This window comes from Coregonus clupeaformis, unplaced genomic scaffold, assembly GCF_020615455.1.
Source record: "Coregonus clupeaformis isolate EN_2021a unplaced genomic scaffold, ASM2061545v1 scaf0474, whole genome shotgun sequence".
In the NCBI taxonomy this organism is placed as follows: Eukaryota; Metazoa; Chordata; class Actinopteri; order Salmoniformes; family Salmonidae; genus Coregonus; species Coregonus clupeaformis.
In genome coordinates this window covers 226,895-251,639 of record NW_025533929.1, presented here as the reverse complement: position 1 = coordinate 251,639, position 24,745 = coordinate 226,895, and the positions used below count along the sequence as shown (strand labels likewise).

Sequence of the window (24,745 nt, the reverse complement as noted above, 5' to 3'; positions counted from 1 at the left end):
TAGGTACATGGCTTCTTTTTTGGATAACACAGTTCCTCTACAGTTCTACAGGATTTCAGGAGTCATGGCTGAAGAACTGGTCACGTCAGATAGGGCGGTTCATCTCCCAGTACAGCCAGCCAGCACCTGGCAGGGGATGAGAGGTCAGCGCTGGTCAGCATACAGAGGGAGGTCAGGCTCAGAGCTCTGATTTTCATTAAACTGACAGACAAGCAAAAGCCCCCCATGGCCAGAGAGCCCTGTAAAACATGGAAGGGGCCAGGAATTGGAGCATGTGATGGCGCCCCCATGGAGCAGGTGGCGTTTGACCTCAGAAGACCAGGAGGTGGCCCAGTTGGCAGCAGCCATGGCCATTCTGTGTCTTCCTGATTGATAATGTGAATGAATTGTGCCTACCAGGTTTGGGGTCAATTCCATTTTAAATCAGTTAATTCAGGAAGTAAACTGAAACTCCAATTCCAATGAGGAAAGTTGAAATTGTATTGGAATTTCAGTTTACTTTCTGAATTGACTGAATTAAAAAGGAATTGACCACAACCCTGGTGCCTACCACTCATAATTAAATCAAAGGATAAAATCAGATTACTATTTTAATACACATTTAAATGTAATTCAAAAATTGTGGTGTGTGTTATTTGACAGAGATTTCTTCATGAGAAATATCAATGTATATGTACATTTTCAAACATTTGTGTACTGTGTAATACTGGTAAAATATAATATAGTACCATTTAATATTGCAATGTGACAGTGGTAGTGGTGCTTGTCCGAGACAGAGGTCTGGATAGTAAGGTTATCACGATCGTTTACGGATGAGAAGGAGCAAGGCGCAGCGTGATATGTATTCATATTTATTTACGTACTGAACACATGACAAAACAACAAACGAACCGTGAAGTCCAAGGTAGACAAAATAACATACCTCACACGGAACAAGATCCCACAACTGACTGGTGCCAAAAGGCTGCCTAAGTATGGTCCCCAATCAGAGACAACGAGCTACAGCTGCCTCTGATTGGGAACCACCCTGGCCAACATAGATCTAAACGATCTAGAAACTAAACATAGAAATAAACACAACACAAAATATACACACCCTGGCTCAACATTTAAGAGTCCCCAGAGCCAGGGCGTGACAAAGGTGTGTCCTCTCAGATGTAATAGTCTCAGCATCACACTCCCTCATAAACTAAACCCAGTTGCACAATTCCCCAAGAGAGCTTGCGAGAGACTCCCTATGATTGGTCAATTAATAATTCAGGAACACTGTTTCCACCTTAAAGGACTAATCCACAAAAAAAGTACAGTCCCAAAATGTTTTGCATGTCAGCAGTCAAGCAATCAAGCAATTTCCATCATCATGATGAAAGTCCCATATCTTGAAAACTTGATTGGTCTCATGCAAAACATTTTGGGACTTTATCAACAGTGGACTAAAAATACAAAAATATCGTTTTTGAGGAGATTAACCCTTTAATGCAGTGCACACCCAGCATGGTGACAAAGGTCAATAGTCCATTTTTTCCCCTCTATTTCTGTTTATATTCTATTGTTGTTGCACAGCAAAAAGTGAATTGACGTGACCTCACAGTGATTGCCATGCAAAGTGGCCAAATTTGGCGCCAAATCGAATGTTTGAACTCTGTCTAAAGTCCAAACGTTACCTCCACTGCACGTGGCCAAACCACAGGTATTATTATTGAATGATCACATAGAGTAAGGAAACTACTGCTGCATTATGTCAGTGTTTACATCTGTACATACCAGCATTGGAAACCCAGTTCAGATTTTCTGTGCGTGTTGCAGGCTTTAGGCCTACATAAATCAAAGAGAAATCCAAACCAAACCTGTATGATCCCAAACATGCTGTATTTACCCTCCTACACGGCAGGTCAAGTTTCAAAGTTTCCCCCTCCAGGTTACGTGAAACACAACAAATATTGACTGGGGCCAAGCGTCTATCAGCACTCGGTGGATTTTTAACCCTCATTTTGGGATCTCTCTGCTCCTGCTTCAGTCCCGGCTGAAGGACTGTATCTGTGAGTGTTAAACCTCGGCCAGCACATACAGGCCTGGAACCATGAGACGCCTGGCTCTCCTCCTAAGCCTGCTGGTCCTACACCAAGCCCACTGCTTTGAGTTTGTGGTAGAGGGAGAGTGGGAGACGGAAACGGTGAGTTCATATATTTCCATTTCAACTGTTATACGATAATGAGATTGTTTTATAGATGTGTCTTAATTGCCTTAATGCTGCTGGACCCCAGGAAGAGTAGCTGCTGCCTTGGATCCTTAATAAATACAAATACAAATGTGTGTAGATACAGCCTTCTCTCTATCAAATGTGTTTTTTGATAATGTTCCTTTTACAGAACTATGTTTTATGTGATGTCCATGTGATTGATTAATGTACAACTTTTATTCTCTGTCATTTTAAAAATGGCCCCTTTGTTCTACCAGTCATTAGAGGAACAACATGGACGATTTAGGGTGAGATGAAACTCTTATTTTTTCCAAACAATTTGTCTGAATTAATGTTATATAATGTCATAGTTTACTATTCACAATCGTTAATAATCTGCATTGCTTATATTCAATATGACATTGATTCAATAATACAACATATTATGAGGGAAATTATCCTGTCTTGAGGTGGGTTTTTTGTTTTGCCCAGTTACAGAAATAGAATACAAACAACATGTAGAAGAAAGCAGTCTGCTTCATTGACCTCTGAACTATTGATAAAGGGGTTACGTAGAGGTCAATGGATTGAACCCAATGAAAGTCCTATACATGTGGTCAATATAGGCTTACTGACAATTCCAAACATTTAATTTAGAATTTTTATCACCTACACATAGTTACTGTTAAACCTTTTCTCTCTGAGGGCAGTATGGGACAGTATAGATGTTTCTGCATCTACATTGCTTGCTCTTTGGGGTTTTAGAATGGGTATCTGTAAAGCACTTTGTGACAACTGCTGATGTAAAAAGGGCTTTATAAAATACATTAGCTTGATTGTTTGGTACAGAGCTGATTGTTTCTGTGTGTTTCCAGAGGGCGATATTGACCAGTGAGGAGCAGGAAGACTTTGAGGTAGGTTCCTCTCTCTGGTCTCTGCTTGATGTTCGACCCCTCTGTCCACTGTAACAGAGTTTAGTCCTCTTATCTACTAATCAATGGTCCTGTTTGAAGACAATCCGCTGACAGACAGGTTATTGACTTCACTCTGCAGTTGCTACATCCATTTAACGTTTCTGTGGTAAAATATGTCATTTTCTTTCTCAGAATGATCAGCCTGTTATACACTGAGTATACCAAACATTAGGAACACCTTCCTAATATTGAGTTGCACCCCTTTTGCCCTCAGAACAGCCTCAATTCGTCAGGGCATGGACTCTACAAGGTGTCGAAAGCGTTCCACAGGGATGCTGGCCCATGTTGACTCCAATGCTTTCCACAGTTGTGTCAAGTTGGCTGGATGTCCTTTGGGTGGTGGACCATTCTTGATACACACAGGAAACTGTTGAGCGTGAAAAACCCAGCAGCATTGCAGTTCTTGACACAAACTGGTGCGCCTGGAACCTACTACCATACCCCGTTCAAAGGCACTTCAATCGTTTGTCTTGCCCATTCACCCTCTGAATGGCACACATACACAATCCATGTCTCAATTGTCTCAAGGCTTAAAAATCCTTCTTTAACCTGTCTCCTCCCCTTCATCTACACTGATTGAAGTGGATTTAATAAGTGACATCAATAAGGGATCATAGCTTCCACCTGGATTCACCTGGTCAGTCTATGTCATGGAAAGCGCAGGTGTTCTTAATGTTTTTTACACTCAGTGTATAAGTAGATACTCCAAAGAAACATGTTTCCTATCAATTTTTCAGTCAGATATTTCGATTTATTGTAGTTTTTTAAAATTCTGTGTCCCGAAACCACTAGTTTTATGTGGTTTAGATGGATATGATTGATGTACAGATTTACATTTGACATTTTAGTCATTTAGCAGACGCTCTTATCCAGAGCGACTTGCAGTTAGTGAGTGCATACATTTTTCATACTGTAGAATAAGAACTCACATCAGCTCTATTCATGGCATTTCTATCTGCAACGTTCGACAACGTTTGGAAACTGAACGTGGCCTTGTATTCTACCCAGCGACAGTGCATGAAGGAAAAACGTCCCTGATTGGTTGAAAGAAAATAAAAACATTTTACATTGTTACAATATCTACATTGCCCTAGTTCTTAAAATAAAATAGGTCAAAAGAAATAAGATTGATGTAGATAGTTACAGTAGATTGTTGGTGGTGATGTCTTAATAACAATAATGATTCTACCAAATTAATGATCTGACCAACATTGCAAGCAGAACGTTTACCCTGCTATGAACAGAGTCGGGTCGGGTGAAATTGGTATCATTCAGGACAGTAATGTTAAGACCTGCAATGATCCCCAAAACAATTTATATTAAAGTTGATGCATTGTTTAATCTTTTAATTGCTCTTCTGTACTGTCTAAAGCATGTAAGCAAAGCTGATGTAGAGAGAGAGAGATTTAGAGAGCTTGACTCACAATTCCTACACAATGACAATCGTGCCTAGTTGATGACATCACAGCCAAAGTCAGTCTCACATGCTCCACCTCTCTCTGTAGGCCATCCGGGGTGATGACATTACAGTTAAGAGCTACAAGATGGAGAGCCGCATCACGTCGCGGTTCTGCCACACCACGGTCAAGAGCTCTGTGGTCAACTCTGGTCCAAATGCCCAGAGCATTGGCTTCAATGTCCAGATCCCCAAACGATCCTTCATCACCAACTTCACCATGTGAGCAACCGTCTCAATCACAATAAAAATCACAATCTCAATCCTCAATCACAATCTCAATCCCAATGTCACGATCACAATCACACTGTAATACAACCCTCAACTTGTTGTTCTGTCCTGTTTTTAGGAATGTGAATGGGATAACGTTTGTGGGCTCAGTGAAGGAGAAGACTGTGGCTAGGAACCTCTACGCTCAGGCTAGAGCCAGAGGGAAGGCCGCAGGCATCGTCAGGTACCGTACAACCCACAATGCACCATGGCTATGGTATTTAGTGTAGCTATACTGAAGAATGACATCTTGGACAATACAAGGAAATGGGTACCCACCCATTGTTTGACCACTATGAATCCTATGCCATTCATAACTGTCTTTGCCGTGTATAACAAACATTGTTGTTGCATAAGACCTTTCTAGTGTACTGTAACTGACTATAGAGCTGCTAATGCAGGGCTAACTCCCAGGACATGGAGACCTTTAAGACGGAGGTCCACGTGCCTCCCGGCAGTAAGATAGAGTTTGAGTTGCACTACCAGGAAATGATGCAGAGGAAGCTGGGCTTCTATGAACACTCACTACACCTGCAGCCCGGACGACTGGTGCCCCACTTCCAGGTGAGAGAGCCTACGTGTATGTGTGTGTGTGTGAGTGTGTGCCTGTGTGTGGTATTTAACAACTGTATTTGATGGGTCAGTGCTGATGAGTCAGCATATTCGTCTCTCTGCAGGTGGACGTGTATATCTATGAGCCCAACGGCATCGCCTCTGTGGAGACACCCAACACATTGGGAGAGCATTTCAGCGGCATGGCCAAACTCACCTCCTCTAAGGACAAGGCTCACGTGGTGTTCAAGCCCTCGCTCCAGCAGCAGAGGAAGTGTGAGAACTGCACCACCACCGCTATCGATGGCATCTTTACCGTCAAATACGACGTGCTGAGAGACAGCAACGCCGGGGAACTACATGTGGGTACATAAACACACACAGTAACACACTCTTTCTATCACTTTACTTTGTAACAGAAATGTAATACAGGAAGTATTGGTCACTGTTATCTCACTGTTTCTCCTAGGTTTCTGACGGGCATTTTGTGCATTTCTTCGCCCCGACCAACCTCTCCCCCCTTCCTAAAAACATTGTGTTCGTCATTGACGTCAGTGGATCTATGTGGGGAGTCAAGATGAAGCAGGTGTGTGACGTAACCATAGGAAAAACTCACAGGGGTCAATCTGTGCCCCATCAGAGTCGTACATCTCTCTTCTCTCACAACTGGTAGAGCATGCCTGACAAATGCAACACTGCCTTCATGTGGGTATTCTGTGAAACTGCACTGAAATGACTGTCCTCCAATCTCATTCATGACTTTATCACTCTCTCTTGCTCTATAACTATCTCTCTCTCAGACTGTGGAGGCTATGCAGACCATATTGGATGACCTGACCATGGATGACTACTTCAGCATCGTTGACTTCAACCACAACGTGCGCTGCTGGAGTGAGGAGCTGGTTCCAGGCAGCACCATACAGGTGGCTGAGGCCAAGAAATACATCCAGAACATCAAACCCAACGGAGGTGAGAGAAGGAGGGAGAGAGAGGGATGAAAGAAGGACAGCGACAGAGAAAGAGAGAGATGTGGAGGAGTATAAGGAAGTAGAGGGTTGGATGGAATTAAGAAATGGGGAGGGACAGAGGAAAGAGGAAGAGAGGAAAGAGTGGTGGATAACGAAAGGCTGTGTCTGATTGGCTCTCGCTGCCGCTTGACCCGATGCAGGCACCAATATCAACGAGGCGTTGCTGAGGGCGGTGCAGATGCTGGTGAAGGCGTCCAATCAGGGCATGATCGACCCACGCTCAGTCTCCATGATCATGCTGGTGTCTGATGGAGACCCCACTGTAGGTGAGACATCATACCGCTGCTGATCCCAAAACTGACACTGACTGTCTTTTCATCACCCACCTAATACCGCTTCACCCCCCTTAATTTTCACCCTATACCCCCATCTAATAACCTCTAGTAGTGTACTGCCCTTCATACTATTGTGCTACCATCATCCACCATCTTTCCCTCTCTGTGTAGGAGAGATCAAGCTCAGCACCATCCAGAAGAATGTGAAGAAGGTCATGAGGGAGGAGTTCTCTCTCTTCTCATTGGGCATCGGCTTCGATGTCGACTACGACTTCCTGGAACGCATCGCCAACGAGAACAGGGGCGTGGCCCAGAGGATCTACACCAGCCACGATGCCTCAGAGCAGATACGGGTACGACAGACCCCTGTCCCTAAAACTCCCATTCATCTTTTTCTCCCTAATCCTGCATACTGTTGTATCACTACTCCTCCTCCATCTCCTCCTATTCTTGTATAATACCTCTCCCTTCGCTGCCTCTCTCACCGCCATCTCTGACCTCCCTCCTCCGTTCTCCCCCTCCAGCGGTTCTACAGCCAGGTCTCGTCTCCCCTCCTGAGGAAGATCACAGTTCAGTTCCCAGAGGACTCTGTCTCTGACGTCACCCAGAACCACTTCGACAAGTACTTCAGTGGCTCAGAGCTGGTGGTGGCTGGGAAGGTGCTGCCCTCTGAGTCCAATACTCTAAACAGCTTCACCACCGCATCCGCTGTGAGTCATACATACACATGCACGCATGCACGCTCATACACACAGGGGTGGAAAAAGTACCTAAAAGTCATACTTGAGTAAAAGTAAAGATACCTTCATAGAAAATTACTCAAGTAAAAGTAAAAGTCACGCAGTAAAATACTACTTGAGTAAAAGTCTAAAAGTTTTGAATTTACATAAGTATCAAAAGTAAAAGTATAAATAATTTGAAATTGCTTATATTAAACAAACCAGATGGCACAATTTTTAATTTTTTTTATTTACTGATAGCCAGGGGCACACTCCAACACTCAGACATAATTAATAAAGGAAACTTGTGTTTGGTGAGTCTGCCAGATCAGAGGCAGTAGGGACGACCTGGGATGTTCTCTTGATAAGTGGGTGAATTAGAGCATTTTCCTGTCCTGCTAAACATTCAAAATGTAAAAAGTACTTTTGGGTGTCAGGGAAAACGTATGGAGTAAAAAGTACATACTTTTCTTTAGGAATGTAGTGAAGTAAAAGTAGTCAAAAATATAAATAGTAAAGTAAAGTACAAAATATTTTTACTTAAGTACTTTACAAATCTGCATACACACACACGCGCAGGCACACACACTCACCCGTGTCCTACCCTCTCTCTGTCACCCTCTTCTCCCCAGGATCGTCTGGACCTGTCCCTGCAGACTGAAGCAGACTACCTGGAGCTAGACGCTGCGCTGGCCCAGCAGCAGCATGCCTTCACTGGCTTCGCCAGACAGATGTGGGCCTACATCACTGTCAACCAGCTACTGGCCGAGAGGTGAGAGAGAGGGAGAGAGGGAAAAAGAGAGAGAATTTAACACATCTTTATTTTCAATCTAAGGAGTGAAAACAAAAAGCTTGTGCTATAAATAGCCAGCCCTTCGCTACAGACTACAGAGCGTTAATAGAGTAGAGTAGCATTTTGTGAATGTTATATCCCTGTTCCCTACAGGTCCCTGGCCCCCACTGCTGGTAAGAAGAGGAAGATCACCCAGAGGATCCTGACCTTGGCTGTGGAACACCAGTTTGTCACGCCCCTCACTGCCCTACTGGTGGAGAGTGAGGAGGCCAAGGAGAGGCTGCTCGCTGACTCCCCGAAGGACCCCAAACAGGGCTGCTGCGGAGGTGCTGATCAAAATCACTAGTGTCCCCCATTTTGGGTTTTGTAAATGTACATGAGTGTAAGAGAGTGAATAGAGCTATCCCAAACCCACTGTGTGTGTGTGTGTGTGTGTGTGTGTGTATGTGTGTGTAGGGGGATCTGGATCTGGTATGACTGCTCTCGGAGGAAGGACTCCAGTGCAGGTGGTTCACAGCATCCCCCCCTGGGTCCAGTTGACCACCCCTGCCCCACCTAGCCACGCCGAGAGGCCCCTACCAGATCACATCACCATAGGTGACAATAATAACACACACACACCTCTATACACATCTGTGCTACAGTGTAATACTTCTCTACCTGTCCATATCACCATCGGTAATAACACACACATAGCCATACACTGTGTTTTAAAGGGGAAGTGTGGACAGAAACGTGATTTTCCTGTGTTTTATATACATTTCCACACTATGAGGTTGGAATCATGCTGTGAAATTGTGAATATTATGATAATGCACTTTTAGTGTAAGAGCTGTTTGAAAAGCCTGCCTGAAATTTCAGCTTGTTTTGCTGGGTGGGGGTTTTAGACTGCCTGGTGATGTCACCAGGCGATATAAGTTAATAGACCAATAACAAAGAGAGTTGCACTCCTCTCTGCCAATAACAGCTAGTTTTCAGGTTACACATCCTTCCCATTAGACTCCTCCAATTAGGACCCGCTCTCAGACCACTCCCAGACAGTCCTAGCTAAATTCTTGCTTGAGAAATTGCATTTTGCTAAGAAGCTATTTTTGTTTCTTTTTGACCATTTTAATTTAACAGAATCACAGTAAGTTACTTAATTGTTACCCAGAAATGATTTGATATTGAGATAAAAACAGCTGCACTGGGCCTTCAACATAGCCTACCTCCCTACCTGGCAATATTGCCGTGGGTAATATTCTGATGTCCATTGTGTCACTACAGTAATGGCTGTCTGTGTGTTTTCTGTATGACAGTGGAGAACGACCCTCACTTCATCGTCCACCTGCCAAAAAACAACATGGACGTCTGCTTCAACATCGACTCAGAGCCTGGACACATCCTCAACCTGGTGTCAGACCCCGGTGTAGGTATGTGTGTGTGTGTGCGTGCTTTCATGTGTGTGCATGCATGCAAAAATTTGTGTGTCCGTGCTTGTGTCCTCTTACCTCTATTCTCCGCCCTCTTTGTCCTCTAGGTGTGGTGGTGAATGGCCAGCTGGTTGGCTCTAAGAGGGTGGGGGTGGAGGAGAAGGAGAAGGTGAACACGTACTTTGGCACCATCTCAGTGTTCTACCAGCCTGACGGCATCAGGGTGTCAGTCAGCACCGACCGTATCGTCCTGACTGACGACAGAAACAACCACTCCTTCAGCTGGGGAGCCACGGCCGACATCACCCAGGACCGGTAGGAACATGCACGCCCACACACACACACACACACATAGACACACGAACCGCTGGTCAGGCACCATCAGCCTATTTTACTATGGTAAGGATTGGTAAGGTGAAAAAGTACATTTCAAAAGTACACGGTTTCCTGTTTTACCCACATGCTATGATCACTGTGTGTTTCAGGGTGAAGGTTTCAATAGTCAAGGACTCCAAGGTGATGGTGACGGTGGATGACAAGATCACTGTTATGGTGCTGCTACATCGTGTGTGGAAGAAACACCCAACCCACGTGGACTTCCTGGGCCTCTACATCCCCAACAACAACCAGTACTCCTCTCAGGCCCACGGCCTTATAGGTAGGTCACCAATTATACCCAAGTGTTACTCTATTACAACAATGTTATAAGCTAATTAAATCAGTTTGGCAAGATACCCTACATCTCCCTTATAGTGAATCCTGCAACAGTATCCCTATATTTGATCGCAGCCTACTTCACTAGGTTCCACTGACCTGTGTGTGTGTGCGTGTGTGTGTGTGTAGGTCAGTTTGGCCAGGAGCCAGAGGTGAGGGTGTTTAACCTGCACCAGGGAGCTGACCCTCTGAAGAAGGAGGCCACTATGGAGGTGAAGGGCAACAAGCTGGTCGTCACCAGGTAAGAACACACACTCTCTCACATGCACATCCCTGCAGCCAGGTAAACCACACACCATTATTGGAAAAACATCAGCACATATCACACATACTCAGCCGGTAGACTTCATCTCTGTTCAGGTCATCCTTCCACCATATCACACAGTGGGACATAGGGCATATGAGCGCTAACATGGTGAGGTTTGTAGATGAGGTTGTAACTATTTGATGGTGTGTGACAGGGGCTGGCAGAAGGACTACAGGCAGGATAATAAACGGGGATCTGACGTCTTCTGCTGGTTCATCCACAACAGTGGCAAAGGCTTCATCGACGGCCATTACACCAACTACATCGTCCCACGACTCGACAGCTTTCTGCCGCTCCCACTCTGAGTGACCAATCGCAAGGCACACAGGGGTACCATGTAACCCAGGCAGTCAGAGACAGGGTGTAGTTATAAGGGATATTCTATGGTACAGGAGACATATATGCAGCCAATCTGAATACAGACACGTTATTACCAGTTTTCATATCACATCTGTCTGACAACTCTCACGCTTTATAAAAAGTTATACAAAAAGCTGTAGCAGTATGTATAGATGTGTGAATGTTTCATTATTTTCATGAAGACTACGATGCCAGCTTTGAACTTTGTGTACACACACACTGATTTCTTAACCAGAACATTCTAATGAATTTTGAAGTTGTATTTCTCAGACCTCATCTTACATGGCAAAATCCAAATGTTTTTCAATCAATCATTGTATCAAACAATTCATAGGTCAATTGTGTTGTACTTTATTCAATAAAATAATACAACATTACAATTTAATTGTAGAGAACCATTTTAATAACAATACAAAATAAAACTAAAACTAAAAAGTATTTTTTTCCATAATCATTGCTCGGCTAACTCCGGAAGTGATACCGCCATAGAAAATGCATTCTGGGATATTTACAGAAAGTAACTCTGACACAGTAGAGTCTCTCGGCTGATGGGCCTCTCAGTGGAGGGGTAGGGGTTCTTGGGTAACGCTGTCATGTAACGGAGGTCATCATAGATCAGGCCATTTTGGAGAAATCCTCGTAGGCGATTCCGTCCACCCTCCTCCCTTTCATCCGACCCTGAGGAAGAAAACATGCCCTTGTATGAGAAAATAAGAACCATTCATATCATCCCAAAGCAGTTGCTATACCAAACATCTATTCCACCACCAACCGGTAGAAACTGATGCATGACTGCAGCCATTTTGTGCCTGGTCCTTACCGAGTCAAGTGTGAGGGTGGCACTGAACTTCCTCTCGTCTATGGAGTCCAGTAGGGCCTCTGTGTCTCTGTACACACCGTTCAGAATCAGGACCCGTTTACCTGTGGGACAGATGAGTCAGATTAGATTATTAGATTTGGTAAAATAACAGGTCAGATTACAGAATGGGATATCAAGTAAAATGTACAGTTTGCAAATGATCAGTTTCCTGTGGACAGGTGTGTGTAACCATGGCGAGAGCTAGGTTACCTGGTGCAGGGATGACCGTCTCCAGGTGACTCTGGTCTAGTTTCAGTTTGTCACCTGAGTCAATCATCTTCACTACGGCCGTGTATTTATCCTGCACCTCCTACAATACACAAATGTTAGCCTAAATGTACACATGGCCTTCTTCTCAATGGCAGTGTATTGACTATAACCCTCTTATAAACTACTTAGAACACAAAACTGGCCCAATCACACATCTTGTATTTGATCATGCATGTGTGGAACTAATGTGTTACCTTGACGACTCCTTTCTTCTTGTGGTATTTCTCCCCCAGTCTCTTGGTAACAACTTTGATTACGATGCCTGGGTGCAGCCAGTGGTCTGCTCTCACAGACCTCTTCTTCTGCTCCTCCATCTGAACAAAACACAGCACACAAAGGGTTACATGCACACCTGTTTAACACAGAGTTAACTTGATAGTGCATCAAGTCAAATCGGAGAGAGAACTGGAAACACTACCGTACCTGCATGATCTCATCCAGGGCTGATTTCTTCTTCTTTTCTTTGGCTTCTGAGGTGGAAGGTGCATCTTTCCTTTTCACTGATCCTGCTGCCTTCAGGGCACTGGGACCCAGGGCCGCACTAAGGGGAAGAGGTAGACACAGTGTTAATCTGAGTGAAAGAGTGAAATCCCCACAGTCATTTACTATTGCTGTTTTACATTGCTATTGATGACGGTGAGTCATTCTTAATGAGCTTCAGATTACTGTACCTGGCTTTAGATGGGCCTTCCGCAGAGGAACAGGAGCCCTTGGCCAGATTGAAGGTAACTTAAATATAATCAGAAATATAACCAGTAAGAGATGAGGGGACATAACAGTGTAATCAGTATAATTTCTGACCAAACGCATAGAGTTATCTATAAAAAATAAAAAAACATACTTTTCTCTTCTTCACTTTCTCGTTTCAACTCAGTGAACACCGGTGCTTCCTGAAAAAAAAAGAGGGACAGATTGTTTTGATTCCATGACATGTCATAGGTAAACAGTATCCTTGGCGAACAGTAAGGATGCGAATCTTTCCTTTCAAGCACGATTCGATACAGGAACAAAACCTTTAGTTTGAAACGATTCTGCGTGATTCGGTTTAATTAGTGGAATGAATCGATCCGATTCAGTTGGATTTGATGCACTAACATTTGTTGCATGAACACATTCCTTTTCCATTCTAAACTAAAATCTGATACTGATGATGCTCAGGAGCTGGGTCTCTCTGAGCTGGATCTGTCGGAGATGACTTCTCTGAGCTGTGTGTGTGAGTGAGAGTTATGTATGGTGTGTGTAGGCGCCTGAGCTGAGCCATAGGGCAGACTGAGCATCTACCACTATCAGATTAGGGGGGAGCGGGGGAATTCACTTTTGAAATCTCCGTCACCCACTGATTAATTTGTCATTTTAGCAGAATCATTCGATTTTTTTTGGCTCATAAAATGTCAATATTTATCTTTAGAAATGAGCAAATTCATATATTGAATATATATGGATTTCACCCCCGTCTCAAAAGCGAATGGTTGTGAACGTTTGGAACTTTACGGAGGAGAGCTGCTCTTCTCCCGCTCCAACCATAGGCCTACATTGCGGCTCGCAACATGTTTGCTGTCCTTGCTATGAAATTACAACTTTACCCTGTTCATGTAAAAATGACAAAATGCACTGACTCTTAAAATCAAAACTAACAAAACGATTTCTTATGGATAACCTGGCAATCGAATAGCCCCAATCAGCAGTTAGATGTGCAATCAGCAAGATGTGAGTTGTGTCCACTCCGGTAGTCAAAACAACACCACCAGTAAAACACAATTTTCTACAGTACATTTGGTAACAATGACCCATCAAATTACATTGGTTGTCACCCAACTAATAAAGCCTAAGATTTGACATTGCGAAAGCCATTGCGAAAGCTGAAGGTGCCGCACAGATATACGAATATTAGATCAGGGATAGGCTCTCGTTGGCGCGAGCTGCTCTGTGTGCACAGTTGTTATCTGACTTGGAGACCAATGACTGTCATATGCATTTACATGCTTAGTTCGATAGGCTACTGAAGGAGAGGACACATCAATTCAGTCACAAAAGATTAGAGGGCTTTTTGGAGGTGGGAAATGAAATTATATGAGTAACAAACATTAGTGAACTGGAGGTTCGTAAAATATTTTAAATTGATTTTCTGACCGATTCATGCTACATTTGGATCGGTTTGGGCTACCGCGGACCAATGCACTTTGATCTTAAACATTTGTACCGGGTGCCGATGCGTATCGGTGAATCGTTACATCCCTAGTAAACAGAACCCTTGGCCAGTCCCTGTTCAGCAGACAGAGTGTAATATGTCCTCCTAGTCAGAGGAGGGCAGTAGTTGTGCTCTCTCACCTCTGGCTCCCTGCCCCCTTGGCCCCGGCGGACCTGCTCCTCTATGAACTTGGCACTGCGCTCCTCGTCATCAAGGTCCTGCTTCTTCTTCCTCTCCAGCTCCTCCTGCCTCCGGATGGTCTCTGGGTCGCGGTCGATGTACTGGATGTACCAGCCTTTGGGCGTCTCGTCCACCTTACAGAAACCTGGGAGAAGTCATCAGACACAGCAATGTCAGGGATCAGACAGACACAGACAAATGCACATAAACTCTGTTCTAAGAAGTATGAGCGTGACAGTACCCTCTTTCCCCAGCCACTTGGTGAATTCAGTGAGAGTCTCCCACTGGGTGGAGTTCATATGGACATGCTCTCTGTCATTGATGTACTCGTTATAGACAATGTTGTTGTGCACTCGCTTGGTTCCTGGAGAGAGAGAGAGAGAGAGAGAGAGAGAGAGAGAGAGAGAGGTTGAGGTTTGTCTTACAGTCTCTTTATAAGTAGTTAGTATGTAATATTGCATGTACATGTAATAGATCATTTCAGAAGAAATCAAATATTACCAAAGCGTCTTTTGATCAGCTCAACAAAGTCAGTCTTGAACTCCCTTGGTGAAAGGAAGAGTGGAGAAAGCAAGTAAGTCCATTGGTGGAACACCTCCCCTGGCTCATCATTACACCATTATTGACATGTCATTTCAACAGTTTATTGGAGACAGTGTTATAGAACACAACATACCAACAGCCAGACCTAAGTAAATGCAGATTGACTCACTGTGAGAAGTTGTCCATGATCTGGTTGGGGTCCTCCGAGGCCAGCAGCAGTTGTCTCTGGTGGGACTCGGACATACAGTGGCATTTGAAGCCATTCTATGGACAGAGAGGGATAGCTAGTTCAACCTTCTGTCTTGTATTAGCTAGCTCTTGTCCATGGCGTTACCATTAGTGCGCAGAGTCTAACTTCTGACATGCCTGATCGAGATCTAGCTAACGTTACCTACTTTCCTGTCGACAATACAGTCTATCTAGCTAGCTAGATACATGGTACGTTTGCATTATGTCTCAATGAGTAGGTCGTTTAGGACGCTTTCAACATTTGGCTTGCACCTACTAGCAAATATGCCAAACGTTACGCTATATAACGTTAGCTAGCCATCTTTCTTACCTCGTCTCGACATTGTTTCTGGCACATCTGACAATACCATCGCAACTTTTGAAGACCTTTTGCTTTGATCCTATTCCCGATCGCCTTTGGGCTTAGAAAACCCTCTTTCCCCATGTCAAATAGTAACGTTAATCGTCTACATAAAAATATGCAAGAACATTATTTAAATTCGAAATAAAACTCGAACACGTTAAACGTTGTTGTGCTCTTCTCCTTCGTTGTAAAAACCTGCCGCTTCCGTGGGTACTTTGTCATCAATTTACGTGTACTTTAAAGTAACGCGAGGTTTGTTTTTTCGTCCACATTTTGCTATTTACTTGCGCTTGCGCAGTCCTGCGAGTCTGACCTTCATCGAAGTAATCATGTTCGCCAGGACCAGCGCGTTGGTGTTCCTCCCACAATGGTAACGTTTTATTAGCTAAATTACGTATATTTGAAAATATGATTTTGAGCATTGTGCTGTCGTACACATATATGACAAACATGTACGTCGTATGCATTGATGAGCGATGTAAAACATTGCAAGGACGCGCTAACCCATAGGCCGCAGATGGTGTGTGGTGTAGAGAGTGAATGGCCAAGTTCAGCCGGTGCGGTGGCTAAGCTGACATTAGCTTGCTAACTAACCATGTCATTGAAGTGTGTGACAACTAGTTAACGTTGATTAAATGTTCCTTAAGTCATTCGTACAATGTCAGATGTTTTCAGAACAGCGTTCAGCTCGTGTCAAAATCACTGTCCCTCCCACTAACTAAGTTCGCATACGTTATCTGGATAAACCTAGCTTGCTAACTGTTAGCTGGTGACAGGGACTCTAGGATAACGTTAACTGTTTGCTAATATAGTTGTACTAACAACATTTATTCGCTTATAGGTAGCTAGCTATTTGTATTGGGAGGCAAATAGTTTGTAATCCCCGAATTGAGGATGTCCACGTTATGGTGCGAACTTGCAATGATAATGTTTCTAACTAGCTAATTCTGTTTGTAGTGGGCAGGTCAGGAACATGGCTACTTTGAAGGACAGTAAGTATTTACCTTGCCATCTCTTTAACTAATCTGTTTTACATCAAATCCACCCTTGAGCTTCCTTTTTAAAGTCTTATGCACAAGTCGAACTTTAAAATCATGATGATATTGTAGTTGTGTGTGTCAATGTTATTGAACCACAAATGTTTAGTCAGTCAGTGGCATCCATCGTTCCCTCTCCCATTCTAGTCACCATCCGGTTGAAGTCTATCAAGAACATCCAAAAGATCACCAAGTCCATGAAGATGGTGGCCGCTGCTAAGTATGCACGCGCTGAGAGGCAGCTGAAGCCCGCCCGCGTCTATGGAAATGGTGCTGTGGGTATGTCACTGCACACACTGCATGATCTCTATACACTAAAGTCCAAGGGAATGGATGGTTTCTATGTGAAGGTCATGACTGTCCATTATTATGGTCCTCTATTAGGACCATAGCCCTAATAGAAGGCAGGGGTAGTTCAGGGCCTGTATTCATAAAGAGTCTCAGAGTTGGAGTGCTGATTTTAGGATCAGTTTAGCCTTTTATGTCATAATGAATAAGATAACTTAGGATCAGGTCCCCTCTGTCCATGTAAACACTGCTACTCTGAGGCGCTTCTTGAATACTGTCCCTGTCCTGTCAGGGTCGTTTCACACACAATTACTGGAAATGCTTTTTGTGACGTTTGCCAGTGGTGTTCAACAAACCTGTTGATGGTCCCTCTTGTCTGTATGTCCTCCAGCCCTGTACGAGAAGGCTGAGATCAAGGCCCCAGAGGGAACGGCCAACAAGCACCTCCTGATCGGTGTGTCGTCTGACCGTGGTCTCTGTGGCGCCGTCCATTCAAACGTGGCCAAGGCCATCAAGGCCAAGATCGCCAACCTCACTGGCGAGGGCAAGGAGGTGATGGTGGTCAATGTGGGGGACAAGCTGAGGAACATCCTGCAGAGGTACAGAATGATAATAAAGAAATACAGCCACGTCAGCTTTACTTTACTGTATGATGCCCACAGCAACAGGTCCAGGGTCAGCTTCGTGGTTCCCTGTTGTATTTAGTGTATTACCATGACAACAGTGTTCCCTCCCTCCCCACCACCCAGGACACACGGCAATTACCTGCTGCTCAGCTGCAAGGAGGTGGGCCGCAAGCCCCCCACCTTTACAGACGCGTCCATCGTCGCCACAGAGCTGCTCAACATGGGCTACGAGTTTGACCAGGGTGCCGTCATCTACAACAGATTCAAGTATGGATGGACTCCTTCCACATAGCCACATTTCAGTATCTTGTCTCCTCCAAATGGCTTCTTAGTTGAGCCACTATAAGGAGATAAAAAAAAATGTGGGATGAGAAAATTCACGTCAAGGATAGTCCCATCCTTATCCTTCAAAGTACATAGCCCATTATCAAAACAAGTCTTGAATGGATGTTATTTTCCCCCCTCATTCAGGTCTGTGATCTCCTACAAGACTGACGAGAAGCCCATCTTCTCCATTGATACTGTTGCTAATTCAGGTACAACACCATTGTTTTGAAGGTCGCATTCATTCTTTAGAGTAAGACATTTGGGGGGTGGGTTCCCCAGCTGACATGGACTTGTTTTAAGATGGTCAAACTATGGATCATTTAATTATAATTATTTGATAAAATATAGATTTTGGCCTTTACTACTAAAGCCCATAGAAACACATTGAATAACACATAAAAAAATGGCAACAAGGACAGTCAAAAAATTCATCATAAGAAACAAGGTTTTGAAGTGTCTGTCCTAAATCTAGGCGTTATATATTTCCTGAGTTTTAAAATATTTTTTTACACACATTTAACCCCTTTTTTTTGGGTAGGCACAACTACCTAAAACGGGTAACGGTTACCTTCAGATGAGTCCCGTGACACTTGTGGGGATCGTAGAGCAAAACAACACCATCGGGTTCGTGAGAGTCACCCCTTTCCAGAGTGGTCATAATAGTTTATAGGCCAAACCGTTCGCTACAGGCGTTTTCACAAGATGACAGATTTTTGGGATGTCTCATGGTCTGACAAACGCCGCTCTAGCTCTCCCACCTTTCACAGCAGATGCGGAAGTGCAACATCGGTGGATTGAGACTCATCCAATGCAAATAGATGTCTCTAGCTTAAACTGACAGATTTTAATAGGGATTTTTTACAATTATATTAATTAGGTTGACGCACCGGTGCATCAATCAACTCTAGGGGACTGCTATAAGATGTATGCCCCACAAAATGGCCGATTGACATCATACGTCTTATTTTTCCTCTCCTGTAACAGAGAACATGGGCATCTATGATGATATTGATGCCGACGTGCTGAGGAACTACCAGGAGTTTGCCCTGGTCAACATCATCTACTTTGGCATGAAGGAGTCCACAACCAGCGAGCAGAGTGCCAGGATGACCGCTATGGACAGCGCCAGCAAGAATGCCTGTGAGCATCTTCTTCCTCCACCCCAGCCTCTGCCTCTATAACAACTGGCTTATTGCTCATCTTCCTCACTTGTCTATTAAGTTGTAGTCTTCCTGCCTGCCTCTTAGCACACACAGTAGCTGTTGTCCTTTGTGATGATCTTCCTCACTCTCCCTCTACTGCTTGATTGACCTAGTGTAATGCCTCTAGGGTTGCCATTGATATTACAAAATCAGCTAATCTGTGTGCCTGCACTGTGATGTCTTTGTTTTGTGATTCATATCAACCCTAACTCTGTTGTTCTCTCCCCTCCAGCTGAGATGATTGACAAGCTGACCCTCACCTTCAACCGTACCAGGCAGGCTGTCATCACCAAGGAGCTAATTGAGATCATCTCTGGAGCTGCTGCCCTGTGAGTACTGTTCACTCTGTCAGCTTATTTCTGCCTAGCTCTCTCTGTTTCACTCTTGGTCCCTCTCCCTCAAACTCTTCCCTCAAACTCTTCCCTCATACATTGGTTGTCTTCCCTTGGTGTTCGATCTGTCTCTCACAGTAATGGTTTTCTTTTTTCCACACACAAAATAACTCCACTCATTCTTAACCTTGATTAGTTACCTAGACTTTGAAAATATCCTCAACTTCTTGCATGAGCCCACCCATTGTCTGTCATTATTAAATATTTAGAGTCCTATTCAAGTTTGTTCACTAACCATTATTTTGTGTCAACCTTATTACTCCACTCCAACCCCTCATGTTGGTATCAGGACCTAAATCATGTGATCTTAGGTAACAGCCTGTAGGATACACTCACTGGGTCAGTTTCCTGGACACAGGGGGAAAAAAACATGCCATGCTCAATGGAGACTGTTACAAGTGCTTTTTAGTCCATGACTATGCTTAATCTGTGTCCAGAAAAGCGGCCCACAGTAGTCTAATATAGAATAGCGCCCTCTGGGGCCTAGTGTGTTTGATCATGAATCCAGATCAAAAGTATCCTGTGTTTTTATGAAAATCAGAATAGCAACCCTATTATTCCCCCACATTTAGTGTGACATTTTGGTTGGGTGTTTTGTTTTCATCCTGTTTTTCTGAATGCGTGTTTGTTCTGTGTGGTTTCAGATAAATGGAAAGATCATCCTGCCAGCCATCGCCATTTTGTTCTGGTATACATGCTTCTAAGTACTTCAAATGGCTGTTGAGAGTTTATGAACATTTGTGCTTCTATTTGTAAAATATGCGGAATAAATAAACCTCTTACAGAGAAACATGTTTCTTTCTAATGTCCTACTAGCTATACTCACAATAAATCCTACTTGTGACCATGAAAGATGAGTGTTGAGATGTTTGAACATAAAGCTAGGCTACACTACCGGTGAAACGTTTTAGAACACCTACTCATTCAGGGGTTTTTCTTTATTTTTACTATTTTGTAGAATAATAGTGAAGACATCAAATCTATGAAATAACACATATGGAATCATGTAGTAACCAAAAAAGTGTTAAACAAATCAAAATATATTTGAGATTCTTCAAATAGCCACCCTTTGCCTTGATGACAGCTTTGCACACTCTTGAATGAGTAGGTGTTCTAAAACTTTTGACCGGTAGTGTACAATTTTACATTGCTATTTTGTTTCCTTCTGTCTGAAAAATGTATCACTCAATGCTATCATTGCACTCAATTCCTTTGAAATAAAAGGTATGGTGTTTGGCACAACTCTTGATTCTACACTGAATAAATATATAAATGCAACAATTTCAAAGATCTTACTGAGTTAAAATTCATGAGGCAATCAGTCAATTTAAATAAATTGATTAGGCCCTAATCTATGGATTTCACATGACTGGGAGTACAGACATGCATCTTTTGGTCACAGATACCTTAAAAAGAAAAGAAAACCAGTCAGTATCTGGTGTGACCATTTGCCTCATGCAGCGAGACATCTCCTTCGCAGAGTTGATCAGGCTGCTGATTGTGGCTATGGAATGTTGTCCCACTCCTCTTCCATGGCTGTTGGAATTTGCTGGATATTGGCGGGAACTGGAACGCGCCGTCGATCCAAAGCATCCCAAACATGCTCAATGGGTGACATGTCTTGCATATGCAGGCCATGGAAGAACTGGGACAGTTTCAGCTTCCAGGAATTGTGTACAGATCCTTGTGACATGGTGCCGTGCATTATCATGCTGAAACATGAGGTGATGGCAGCGGATGAATGGCATGACAATGGGCCTCAGGATCTTGTCAAGGTATCTCTGTGCATTAAAATGCAATTGTGTTCGTTGTCTGTAGCTTATACCTGCCCATACCATAACCCCACCGCCACCATGGGGCACTCTGTTCACAACGTTGTCATCAGCAAACCGCTCGCCGACACAATACCATACACGCTATCTGCTATCTCCCCGGTACAGTTGAAACCGGGATTCATCCGTGAAGAGCACACTTCTCCAGCGTGCCAGTGGCCATCAAAGTTGAGAATTTGCCCACTGAAGTTGGTTACGACGCCGAACTGCAGTCAGGCCAAGACCCTGGTGAGGACGCGAGCATGCACATGAGCTTCCCTGAGACGGTTTCTGACAGTTTGTGCAGAGATTCTTCGTTTGTGCAAATCCACAGTATCATCAGCTGTCTGGGTGGCTCGTCTCAGATGATCCCGCGGTGAAGAAGCTGGATGTGGAGGTCCTGGGCTGGCGTGGTTACACGTGGTCTGTGGTTGTGAGGCTGGTTGGACGTACTGCCAAATTATCTAAAACAACATGGTATAGAAATTAACATTCAATTCTCTGGGATCTTTTATTTCAGCTCATGAAACATGGGAGCAGCACTTTACATGTGTTTATATTTTTGTTCAGTATAGATCTATACTTTTCACCACATAGATATTCTATGTAACAAAGAACCAATTAATTAACTGGTTATTCAACGAGTTTGTGTGATATCTACTGTATATCCCATCTGCATTTAATCAATATTGTTATTCCACTGTCCAATGAGAAAATAATTGTTCTGTCAAATACAATCAATGATAATGTTAATGTTGGACATTTTGTTGCAGAACTTGATTCTATGTCTGAAATGGAATGAAAAGGATAAGTATGCTTTTCATTGATGGTGTCCGGGGCTGCAACATTTCGGCAGTTAATTTATAAACAGTGCAGCCATACACAGTGCAGCCATATACACAACTCACTATGTAACCAATGAGTTATGTTTTATTACAGTTATATAAACCATCTATACTTGTTATTAACCTATTGCTATAAAACCTTTATAAAGGGTTCTCATTATTCCTGTTATTTCAAGATGTGTTTGTTGTTGCTGTAGTAGGTCTTGTAAGCAATGTTAGTTCAGTGATATCAGGTGACTCCTGCTTAGCAGCAGAGTCTCAGCCCAGCGTCTTAGAAAAATAAAGGCCGATGCTATTTCTTGTCTGTGTTATTTTTACACCACTAAAACTGAGAGCAAAATGTGCTCTTAAGAGCTTAGCCCCAATACTATGCTAACACATACAGAAGAGTTTATATTAACCAGTGTGTGTGTGTGTCCCACTCTATTACGTCTCTATTGAGTGTAACTTAATCTGAATGGGGCTGCTGTGTCTGCCTGACTTGGTCCAGACAGGGCTAACCTGTGTGTCACTGCCTGCCGTGTGTAAGTATGTCTGTGTGCATGAGTGTTTCAGTGTGTGTATTGGGATGATATGTGTCCCCAGGAGTACAGGAGTGTTCCGGAAGGAAATGCAAGGGCTCGCCACTCGCCAGCCAGTCCCCTGGTATCCAGTAGGCTGCTAGACACTCAGGAACTCCAGCGGAAACCCCCTCCATCTTCCTTTCCTCATCCTCCCACCCCCCATGTGACATCCACTTGTATTGATCATATATCTTCACTAATGCTGCAGAGCTTTGCTCCAAAGCAACATCAGTTCCCATTGGCTGTAGTGACCATAACATCGTGGCAATAACAAGGAAAGCAAAAGGACCAAAGGCAGGGCCTAAAGTTATGAGATCCTACAAAATGTTTTCTCAGGACTCTTGTTGAAAATGTTTTTTTTATTTATGTTGGCCTGATGTATATAAGGAGGATAATCCAGATGCAGCACTTAGATTATTCGTAAAATTATTATTGCAAATTGTTAACAAACATGCACCTGTTAAGAAACGTTATGGGTTAAAGAAATTATGCAAAAAAGGTGGCAAACAAGTCAGGCTGCTCAGCTGATTGGTTGACATACTGTCAATTGAGAAATGTTGTGACTAAACTTAACAAAAAAAGGAAGAAATTATATTACCAAAACAAGATAAATGACATAAAAACTATGGAAAAATACATAAATGATATTATGGGCAGAAAACCAAATTCATCTCCATCTCCAGACTCCAGGTGAACATTCCTGCAGTCAGCGTGCCAATTGCACACTCCCTCAAAACTTGAAACATCTGTGGCATTGTATCGTGTGACAAAACTGCACATTTTAAAGTGGTCTTTTATTGTCCCCAGCACAAGGTGCACCTGTGTAATGATCATGCTGTTTAATCAGCTTCTTGATATGCCACACCTGTCAGGTGGATGGATTATCTTGGCAAATGAGAAATGCTCACTAACAGGGATATAAACTCATTTGTGCACAACATTTTAGAGAAATAAGCTTTTTGTGCATATGGAAAATGTCAGGGATTTTTTTATTTCAGCTCATGAAACATGAGACCTTAACATGTTGCGTTTATATTTCTGTTGGATATTTTTTTTTAAAGAACAAGTTAACTACTGACTTTCAGCATGCTTATAGGGAAGGGCACGCAACTTGTACTGCACTGACTCAGATGTCTGATGATTGTCTAAAATATGATTGTCTAAAATAAATAGATAATAAGATGATAGTTGGAGCTTTATTGTTAAAATTCAGTTCAGCCTTTGATGTTATTCATCATAATTTGTTGTTGAGAAAACTCACTTGTTATGGCTTTACATCACATGGTTGGAGAGTTACGGATCCAATAGAACTCAGAGAGTATTCTTCAATGGAAGCTTCTTGCCTTGGGTCCTTACTCTTCTCTATTTTTACAAATGATTTGCCACTTGTCTTACACGAAGCTAAAACGACGATGTATTTTGATGACTGCACACTACACATCAGCACCTACAGCCAGTGAGCTCACTGAGACTCTTTGCAAGGAGTTACAGTCAGTGTCAGAATGGGTCATTAACAATTAACTGGTCTAAAAACATCTAAAACCAAAAGCATTGTATTTGGTTCAAAGCATTCTCTTAGACCTAAACCTCAACTGGAGTTGTGCATAAAGGGTGTGACCATTGAACGAGTTGAGGAAGCTGAACTCCTAGGAGGAACATTGGATGGTCAGTTATCATGGTCAAATCATATTGACAAAGTTGTTGTGAAGATGGGGAGAGGTATGTCTGTTATAAAAAGATGTTCTGAGTTTTTGACACAAATATCAACTGTACTAGTTGTTCAAGCTCTTATCTTGTCCCATCCACTGTCTGGTAATATGGGAAGGTGTCAGCAAAGAAAGACCTAGTAAAGCTGCAGCTGGCTCAAAACAAAGCAGCATGCCTTGCCCTTAACTGCACACACAGAACTAACATCAACAACATGCATGACAGTCTTTCATGGTTGAGGGTTGAGGAGAAATTGACTACTTATTTTCAAGCCTT

The 24,745-nt window shown here is 43.2% G+C and overlaps 3 protein-coding genes across 4 annotated transcripts; 2 read left to right on the top strand and 1 right to left on the bottom strand.

Annotated features, from left to right (window-relative positions):
- Positions 1 to 1,945: 1,945 nt before the first annotated feature.
- On the top strand, positions 1,946 to 11,424 carry LOC123484811 (inter-alpha-trypsin inhibitor heavy chain H2-like). Its single transcript, XM_045215583.1, has 20 exons — positions 1,946 to 2,173; positions 2,458 to 2,487; positions 3,055 to 3,093; positions 4,659 to 4,831; positions 4,959 to 5,063; positions 5,281 to 5,443; positions 5,557 to 5,793; positions 5,901 to 6,017; positions 6,232 to 6,400; positions 6,600 to 6,725; positions 6,906 to 7,087; positions 7,259 to 7,444; positions 8,086 to 8,225; positions 8,400 to 8,572; positions 8,703 to 8,843; positions 9,545 to 9,658; positions 9,766 to 9,973; positions 10,144 to 10,316; positions 10,502 to 10,613; positions 10,834 to 11,424. Exons 1-20 carry the CDS (start codon positions 2,081 to 2,083, stop codon positions 10,982 to 10,984), a joined length of 2,832 nt encoding a protein of 943 aa, XP_045071518.1. The 5' UTR covers positions 1,946 to 2,080; the 3' UTR covers positions 10,985 to 11,424.
- Positions 11,375 to 15,894, bottom strand: LOC123484812 (DNA/RNA-binding protein KIN17-like). Its single transcript, XM_045215584.1, has 12 exons — positions 15,639 to 15,894; positions 15,249 to 15,343; positions 15,038 to 15,081; positions 14,778 to 14,900; positions 14,497 to 14,681; positions 13,010 to 13,058; positions 12,840 to 12,897; positions 12,592 to 12,709; positions 12,363 to 12,482; positions 12,109 to 12,208; positions 11,860 to 11,960; positions 11,375 to 11,717 (listed from the first exon to the last, which is right to left on the bottom strand). The coding sequence occupies exons 1-12, from the start codon at positions 15,750 to 15,752 to the stop codon at positions 11,655 to 11,657; spliced, it is 1,170 nt and encodes a 389-aa protein (XP_045071519.1). The 5' UTR covers positions 15,753 to 15,894; the 3' UTR covers positions 11,375 to 11,654.
- A 49-nt stretch (positions 15,895 to 15,943) lies between these two features.
- LOC123484813 (ATP synthase subunit gamma, mitochondrial-like) lies at positions 15,944 to 20,395 on the top strand. 2 transcript variants are annotated; one of them, XM_045215585.1, is made up of 9 exons: positions 15,944 to 16,041; positions 16,629 to 16,663; positions 16,856 to 16,987; positions 17,388 to 17,595; positions 17,746 to 17,889; positions 18,094 to 18,158; positions 18,934 to 19,089; positions 19,384 to 19,480; positions 20,188 to 20,395. In XM_045215585.1, exons 1-9 carry the CDS (start codon positions 16,001 to 16,003, stop codon positions 20,189 to 20,191), a joined length of 882 nt encoding a protein of 293 aa, XP_045071520.1. In that variant the 5' UTR covers positions 15,944 to 16,000; the 3' UTR covers positions 20,192 to 20,395. The 2 variants fall into 2 exon arrangements, with proteins under 2 accessions (XP_045071520.1, XP_045071521.1); XM_045215586.1 differs by lacking the exon at positions 20,188 to 20,395 and having other exon boundaries at positions 19,384 to 19,484.
- The last annotated feature ends 4,350 nt before the right edge of the window (positions 20,396 to 24,745 follow it).